Source organism: Buceros rhinoceros, unplaced genomic scaffold (assembly GCF_000710305.1).
Source record: "Buceros rhinoceros silvestris isolate BGI_N320 unplaced genomic scaffold, ASM71030v1 scaffold33715, whole genome shotgun sequence".
Taxonomy (NCBI): Eukaryota; Metazoa; Chordata; class Aves; order Bucerotiformes; family Bucerotidae; genus Buceros; species Buceros rhinoceros.
The window spans coordinates 862-10054 of NW_010411658.1; the positions used below are offsets into that span (position 1 = coordinate 862).

A 9193-nucleotide genomic window follows, 5' to 3' on the forward strand; every position below is an offset into this window, starting at 1 on the left:
GGACACGTTTCAGCACACCGTGTTCGTGTCTCAGAGAGCCGTGATCTAGCTGACACTAGGAAATGAATTCCAGAATGGTGCAGCGTGAGCATGTATGTAAGAGCACTTGAAGTAGACCAACCAGTAGCAGCATACAAATATGACTGAGAAACACATTTCGTTCTCGTCATGTTGTGGCTCTCCGCTACGTGTGTGTATTCTGTAGTGCTGTACGCGCACCCGCGTTAGCCGTTACTCCACTCCTCGCCCAGTGTACGAGTATCCAGTGTGGTACAGGAAAGAATGCTTTTTCTGAAGCAGGACCATGGAAATTCTTGTTGACGAATTTAAATGCCTTCCGCTCCAATCCTCCACAGGCAGAACTGACATCTAGTGCCAATATCTACAATTCCTCATTTTCCCAGTAGCCAAACTAGTGGGGTTTTATGGTTACACGTTGGCATTTCATGCTACAGGGAGAAGGGCAATGGTATCTGTCTATTGCACAATCCATCAAAATTCAGTGGATTCACCTACGTATTTAGTAGGCAGACTCTGGGCAATCAGGAAAGCCTGTTTCATTCTTCACATCAAGTGGGCTGTGCTGCTCAAAACAGATGTAGGGCTCCTGGGCTCCTGACGCAATTCCGTCCTGTCCTTACCGCGTGAAAATTCCTCTGTCTTGCGAGTGAGATGCTGTCGCTGGTTTATCCTTGCTAAGTCATCTCATGTCCATAATAAAGTAAGAAATGACTGTTTGTCCCCAAGAGTACGTATTAAGAGAGCAGCTACAGTAAATTAACACAGTGGATTGCAGATAGCAGAGAGGGGATGTTAAGCCAGGAGGATCTCAACACCAAGAGACTCAAAGCACATGAAAAGTAGGCATTCAGTAAAAGGAGGGAAGAGAGGTTACTTTGGGACATTTACCTGCAAGTTTGAGTCATGTAACTAGTGGCTTTAACTTGCTAAAACCAGAAACGGAAGGGTATCACATAGCTATCTCATGCTGCTACCAAATTAAACCAACAACTAAGGTAACTGGAGCAGGGCTTGGGGGGGGTGGGGGAAGGCAGGAGGGTTAGAAAATGTGTCATCAATTTAGTTTTGAAATATCTGAGAACTTGAAGCCAAAGCCAGGTGTGCTCTGCTGGGAACACAGCTGTGGTGGAAATGAACCAGAAGTACACTGTGAACCAGGGTGGGAGGACACCCCATACACAAGCTAAAGAAAAGTTAAACATTGCTTAAATATTGAAGCGATAGCAGAAACGATAAAATGCTTCTCTAATGAAAGCATTGCTTAAGAAAACAAGCTAGAGGTGAAACTGAAGTGATTTTTAGAGATAACTGCAGGACAATTTGAAAAAGGCACCAAAAATGTACAGGAAGCAGATACTGTGCTTGCAGGTGTTACTTGAAGAGCATAAACAAGTTCTCAAGTCAAGGGCGGGTGTGTGTGTGTGAGGTGAGAAACAAAGAACAAATGTTACTTTTTGACCTTGTCTTCCCAAGACAAGGTTGACAGCTGTCTGCCTGGCATCAAGTAAGATGACTAGTAAGATAAAACTATGCTACTACCCGCTGCAGTTCCGCAAAATAATGTGAAATAGGGGGAAAACTCAACCTAAACAATCCTGCACTCTGTGGGAAAACTGAAGTTATGCTGAACTAGATTTGATTTTTATTTTAAGGTTAAGTAATAATCTACTTAACATGCCCCCCTCTGATGAAAGGCTGTTAGATCTTCAAGACTGATTTTTCTCAGATATAGCAAGGAAGAATCAGGACAGTTTCACACGAATTAGCTGTCAGCTAGAACAAGTATACTTTATTTGCAACACTGCTCTGTCAACCTGCACCCTCATACAGCGGGTGCTCCCAGCTCACTTGCTCCCAGCATGGTAAACTCACCAAAGCTCATCATCTCCACAAGGGAAGTTTCCTTGTGCTTCCTCCCTGCTCCCGCCCAGGCTGTTCCACAGCTCACCCCCTACGGGTTCCATTACAAACTCAGCTACCTGGGGAAGTTCACAGCCTGGGGTCATTCCTCCACAGACAACTGAAGCATTATTTATTTTAAGGCAGGATTTGGGGAAATGCCAAACACGGTTCCAACACAACAGCAACACGGCTTGGTCAGTTAACGTTCAAGAGGACTGCTCTGTGCATCTTAAAGCAGCTGTTCACGCAAGAGTGCATATGCAAACTCTTAGATGCCGAACAGACAAAGAGATCTGATGCTTACTAATTATTAGCAACTTTTTTTTTTTCAAGGTAACAGAAACAGCACTAGGCTGTTGGCTTTCAAACTGAAAGTCCAGATTAAGACTGCAACTACAGTTTTCTACTTGCTACTCGCTCCCTGCATTACCACCTATCCCTTGAAAAGTATGTTGTTAACAATATTAAAAACACGGGTAAGAATCAAAAACTAGACCACTTTGATTGTGAATTGTAAGTCAGGAGCTACAAAAACATCCTTTGATAATCAAGATTTATTTGGCTTTTGCTTGGTGATCACAGACACTATGAACAACTTTACAACTGTTTTTATTCATATTGGTTTTTAAATCTAAACACTGTAGATGTTTTTTTTCCCTAAGACTATTTCAAATATTCTTCGTTTGATGTTTGTAGATAAGCTGTCCTTTAAAACTGGATGTTAAGTTCCAGTATCTTCAATACTGACATAACAAATTACATCTGCCAAGCAGAAACTTGTACTTGGTCAGTATTTAAAGATATATAATGGAGATTTCCAATCTTCTGCATCACAGCTACAAAGTTGTTGGAAAAAAATAAAGCTGCAACTACCAAAAATAACTTTATCACAGATATACATCACTCAGCAAGAAATCCAACACTAGGGAGCAGTTTTATTAGATAAGCAATTCTACCGATGGTACAACCACAGATAAATAACTAAAATGTTAAGACGTTCTCAACATATCATTATGAACTCCAAGGTCTGATCTGTGTTACGCTCCATTTAATAGCATAGAAAAACTGTCCCTCACAGTCTATGAAACGTGCAGCCTAATCAAGGCCTCAAAGCCCTCTCTCCTTAATGTAACATGCCATTAACTTCTGGTTTCATAGAAAACAGACAACCAGTACATGATTTTACCACTTAAAAAAAGCATTTACACTTATCTAAATATGTAAAAAAATGGGCTGAGTTGGGATTCTCTCCTTTTTAAAAATGTGTTTTCTAGAACTACTAAAAAACTTGCATTTACAAAATAGTTGATAAAAATATTCCTCTGAATTGTACAAGAAGAAAGGTATAAGGACCACCAATTAGAGACTTGGTACCAGATGTTACTCAGATTTAGCTTCTTTCTCTACTGCTGCATCAGATCCTGGGGTCTGAAAAGAAGACAAAAAACACAACACTTCAATGCAAAAAGTTTCTAAGTGACTCAGCCTCTTAGTCTGTAGTGGTTTTAGTGCACAAGCTTGCTTACTTGACATACAGAACGACCAGGACTCATTTCTACATCCCGTGCTTTACAGTCTTAACTCGCTGTCATGATCCATGCATTTCTCTCGGGTACTGACCCAACTAAAACCAAGCCATCTCGAAAAGGCTTCTAGCTCCTCGGAGGCATCAGGATGAATTTCAAGAACGTTGCTATTGCTACGACTCAACACACACTGCAAAGGATTTTTATTAAAGATCAAAGCCCATTTCAATAATTATTGCCTTTTGACAGGAAAAGGGGGCTTTTTAACCTACAAAGCTAAAATCTCTGTATACAGAGTCTTAGAATAGATACACTTTATGCATTTGAACTTCAGGGCAGCACCATTAACATACCCTCAAACATCACCATGTTTTTAAAGTGACTTAGAAACACAGTACCGCATTACACATAATTTTGTAAAAATACATTCAGTGAACCTGAACTGTAGCAGCAGCACTCTACTGTTTTCAGTCCCGTCTCTGTATGCTGTTCCTCAACCTCAGAACCAGCTCATACAAACAAATTACAACCCAATTTAGATTGGAAAACTCGCTGCATTTGCAATGTAGGTTAAAAAAACGGAATGTCACATGTCTTAACATAGAAATTATACTTGATTATTCAAAGCTTGGCAGCACCACCAGCAGAATAGGTGGTTCAATCACAGGTACCCAAACAGGAACCCTTGCACTCGCCCAGTCTTTACTGCCACCTGGGGGAAGCTTTGGAAGGATGAAGTGTGGAAGCCACCACAGACCCAAGCCTCTGGGAATGCCACGAGAAGTCATCACTGACCTTTCACCAAACTGTGGACTAATAGCATCACTAACACTATTGTCCTGATTGAAAACGGCCATGTCCAACAGCAGAGACTATACCTCTGCCTCTTCTAGGCTTAGTATTCCACTAAACCTGCAGTTTTGGCTGATGTGACCAATGTGAGACCAGCATGAAGGTGTGCTCCAGAAGTCAGCACCCACTCCTTGTAAATTTACGTTATCTCCGCACTAGAGTACTAAATATACCCTAGCTGAGAAATACTGCCCGGTTTAACTTTCACAGGTATTGCTGAAATACTACACGTACAAATTAAAAGACCAGATTATACGCCAGCAATGGAGCCAGAGCAACACAGAAAGGTAAGCCAAGTAAAGAATTCCTACTTAAAGTACAACTTTCTCACAAAGATCACATTGTAAGCTTGCAAATCAGAAACTGTTACACCACACTAAGTTGTCTTGTACGCTCAAATACCATTCTGCACCTTCCTCACCCACTAAACTTCATCATCTACCTAAAAACCAAACACTCTTTTCCTCTGCTTCAGGATCTATCTGCCCACTGACAGATCACTGATAGAAATCAGGTAGACTGTTTTTTCTGTTTTTCTGTTAATAAAATTACTTTTCAGTGCAACCACCAGAAAGGAAGCATGAATCACACATTTAGACGATTTTTTTTTAAATTTATCTGATCAGCAAACTCCACTGAACTCATTAAATTGAGGCATTCAATATTGCAGAAATCTGAGGCTAATTCTAGGCCTGTTACCACATGAAAACTTGTGTTTCATTCAGCTGTTAACAGCTGTCCTAGCAAGAGGCACTACCTCTCCCTAGAGATCTTGTTCTAAATTTAAAACTAAATTATGTCCACATTCCAGAAAAAGAATGCTGCATGGAGGATGTTTTAAGTTAGACTATCACTGACTCTAAAAATTTCAGTAACACGGCCATTTTAGGACAGTACTACAACCAAGACTGATGTGGCACATTGATTTCTTCAGCAATGACAATTACTCTTTTCCATCTCTGCACCAAGCTGTCCCTTCTACCAGCAGCATCTGTATATCTCTCTCCTAAAAATATTATCACCACTTTGGTTTAATCATTTCAACTTCCAATTTTCAATGAAAATTGTTTCCAGTCCCAAGCAAATTAATACTGCACTTGTCAAAAAACAAACCAAACCCTCTCTCCCAGTCACAGCAAAGGCAGACTACAACCCAAACTCCAGAGAGAGACACTCCCCACCCTGACCCTACACACAGGGCAATATCCCCCTCATACACCTTGAAAGTACTACTTTGCCGAGACCTAGCCACAGGAAAAACAGCCCCTCTCTGAAAGACATTATCCTGTATTGGAATTTTGGTAAAACTGAGCTTCTTCCTTAATTTCGGGGACTGTTCTCACGTCACTGCAACTCTTTTTGGAGCAACTGGAATTTTTCAGGTGTATTACTAACACTTCAACAGCCTTCTTTCTTTTGATAGAAACAGATTCTATTATAAGAACTGCATAAGGTTCTACTATAAAAACATGTTTCTGATAGAGGTTTGAATAAGTCAGTACAGTAAGTTATCCAGCTGCTTTGCACAAAAGAATACAGACAACTTTACCTCCTCACTTTTAGCTTCCCCATTTTCTGCAGGCAAGTTGTCCTTTGTCTGTTCTTGGTTTGACTCTTCTGTCTGTTTTCCTTTAGGCCCCTTTTTCCCCTTTGATTGAGCTTTCTTGTCCTCTGATTTATCCTACAATGAAATAAATTTCCAGTAAGTAAATTCCTATGACCTACTAGATAAACTTTGAAAATAAAAAGCCCATACAAAACCAAGATGAACTTGTTAAACAGTGACGGCCAGTACCAACAACCAATGAGCTAATATAGAGTTCAACTGCCAAAAAGGGTTTTCTAAATCATTGTATAGACAGTCATCAGTTTCAGCTAGTAAGTAAAATGAGAGAATCAAACCAAGATGAGAAGATAACTAGATTCTCATGGCTAGACAGAGCACTTTGCAATAGCTCATTTAACCTCATGGCACATAAAGAAATGGCAATGTAGACCTTCCACGTTGTAAATACCATTTCAGTAACCTAACATAAATAAATGCATCACCTAGAAGCATCATTTACAGTGCTTTGTTGTTCTCTGTCACATCCTCCGTACCTACGTGACTGTTGTTAAATGGGTAGCAGTGTTTGTTCAAGAGCTACTTTCACGTCAATGTGTAATACACTGCCCCGCCAGACATTCCTTACAGCAAACACCACTACGAAGTCTACCTGTCCTCCAGCAGATCTCCCGACTTTTAAAATATTTCTATCAATTCAGAATTACACAAACGTACTGGTTTTAAACCATCTCTCAAACATTACTTTAAGATACTAACAAAAATTTTCCACTAAATGACAAACACTTTTTTCTGGGCAGGTACAACATAAGTGGCAAGAGAACACAATGCATTTCTATCTCCAAGCAGAGAACCACTACACTGATCTACCTTAAAATGGTGTCTAAGCTCATTTAAAATGTTCTGTGCAATTCAGAGGTTTGTTCTTCAAATTATGTCCTAATTTGTTGTCTGACTCAGAATTCACTCCAATAAATAAAGTTCTTGCTTTTGCTTACTTTAAGTACCGCAGAAACGTGTATCTCAGTTTACTGTTAGAAACCACCTGGTCAGAAGTACTCCATACTACCTCTCTCCAAGCATTCTTCCTTACAAAAACCATGCAACTTCCTTGCTTCACACAGGCAGCTTTTTAATAGCTATCTGAATACACTTTTACATTTTACATGAATGCTCATGTAAGATACCATCTTCGTGAAAATAAGGTTTTATCAACTAACCGCAACTACTGAACCAAACTTCTAAGTGTTTTACCTCACTAGGCACAAACATGCAGTAAGTTACATTACATACATGAGGGATACTAGGTAAAAAAAAAAAAAAAAAATGGCAATGCTAATGCATCTTATGTCAGGTATCTAAATGGTCAATGTCCACAAAACTTTAGAAATTCTTTGCTCTTATTTTTAGGGAAGATAATTTTTTTAAAGTCCTCAAGAGCACAAAGAAAACAGTTGAAATACGCAAATGGAAAAACAAACCTTTTAAGAAGTTATGAAGGCTAAACTTGTATTACAAATTCTGGTAACACACAATTTCACAACACAAGGACTTCTGTGCTTTGGTTGTCAAAGTATACCTTTCTTCATTAATACCAATTGAAAATAACTCATCAAGTAACTCCATAATGAGCAAACTTCACCCAACCAGAAAAAAAATGCCGTTGGGAAAGTTTTAAAAAGTTACAAAGTTGATGCAAAGAAGCATCTTTTGATGGACCAAATACAGAAAAAAGACAATTTTTTAAAAAAAATATTAAGTATATGTATTTCGGCTGGTATGTAACAGTGAAATATTTCTGCAACCCATTTAAAAAAAGTCCAGCGGTAACTGAGATAGCATTTTCCTTATCCAGCTTCAGTACTATCAGAACAAGAGATTTTTATATTAACAGTGAGAAAGTATCCAAATGGCAGAAGATTTTAGTGACAGCATGAGTTTTAGAACAGAGGACCAAATGTAAAAAAAGTTACACACTTGAATTGTCAATGGTAACAGCAACAAAACAAAAAAAGATTGTTCGCATGTTCACGTTACAGCAGCATTCTATGGGGGAAGGTGTTCTACTTAATATTCTAAGATGCCAATTGTTTGTGATGTACTTGGATAACATGAGTATGTTCCCCACTATGAACACTGGAAATGTTTCCTTCTAGAAGTAGTTACAGGCAGCAAGTCAGTATCACACACATCAGTGAGCAACGATTAGCAGCATTAAGAAACAGATGCACCACACAAAGAAACTGGCCAAGAAGAGAATCAGAACTTAAGAAAAATTGGAAAGCTCCAAATTCTTTAGGCTTACAGCTTCAAGAATGGTAATGTACTGATAGTCAAACCATTGAAGGTGCATTACTATAAGTAACTGTTCAGTGGGATTAAGAAAATGAAAACACCCAAAAGTCTGCAGAGTTCTGTATTAGTGTATTTGAAATGCTCTTAACCCATACATTAAAAGAAAAGCTTATAATCACAAAGAAACACTTAAAACCACATATACCAACAGGCCAATGGATACACAGCCTCTTTTATTTCTCCCAAGAAAACAAAGAATTTTACATCTCAGTTACTGGCTCTGTGACAACTGTACTGAGGACCTGAAAGATTATACTACATAAATCACACTTACACATACAAACAAAAACCTGAAAGCTGCACTACATGGATGGAAACTGAAAACCTTTTTCAGCGGCCGCCTCAGCAATTCAACTATTAGTTTCCTGTCCTAACATGCTGCTTTAAATTGTGAGTATGCTTTATTCCCTTCTGTTACAACAAAATACAATCCTCTGTACGGTTGCTCAGACATTCGAGTACTTCTGCTCAGCACCACACTGCCATCTTACACTCGTGAATCAGTGCCCACGTCTCTACACAATACTATGAGTGTCTGCACAGATCCTTGATAAGCAGCCGTGGAATGTACCCACAGATACAGGAGCAGGATGCAGGAGCATCAGAAAATGATACTTCAGCTACATGAATGTTCCCACAAGGAACACCGGCGACAAGTAAAACCGTGCGTCGGCGACAGGAAACAGGACGCCGTCAGGCACAACAGACTCGACACCTCCTCTCCCTCCCCAGCTCTCAGCCACTCTCACCTTTGCCGCTAACTTTTTTGGTTTCGGCTCCGCTTTGGCAGGAGCAGGTTTCTGAGAAGAAAGAACAAATAAGGGAGAGATTCAGCCCTCAGTACACGAAGACCCCTGCCCAGCTGAGCAGGGACACCGTCCTCTCGCTCCTGTACTTACAGCGGACAGCCGCGCCGATCGCCTCTTCGGCTGCAGACACGGCAAAGAGAGAGATACGGCATAAGCAGGCGGGC

The 9193-nt window shown here is 39.9% G+C and overlaps 1 protein-coding gene across 1 annotated transcript; it reads right to left on the bottom strand.

Moving 5' to 3' along the window:
• Positions 1–2459: 2459 nt before the first annotated feature.
• Positions 2460–9149, bottom strand: HMGN1 (high mobility group nucleosome binding domain 1; the record flags this gene model as incomplete). The annotated part of the gene is made up of 4 exons (XM_010136094.1): positions 2460–3351; positions 5851–5982; positions 8970–9020; positions 9120–9149. Coding segments are annotated over 4 exons (261 nt in total), but the record flags the coding sequence as incomplete, so codon positions are not given.
• Positions 9150–9193: the final 44 nt, after the last annotated feature.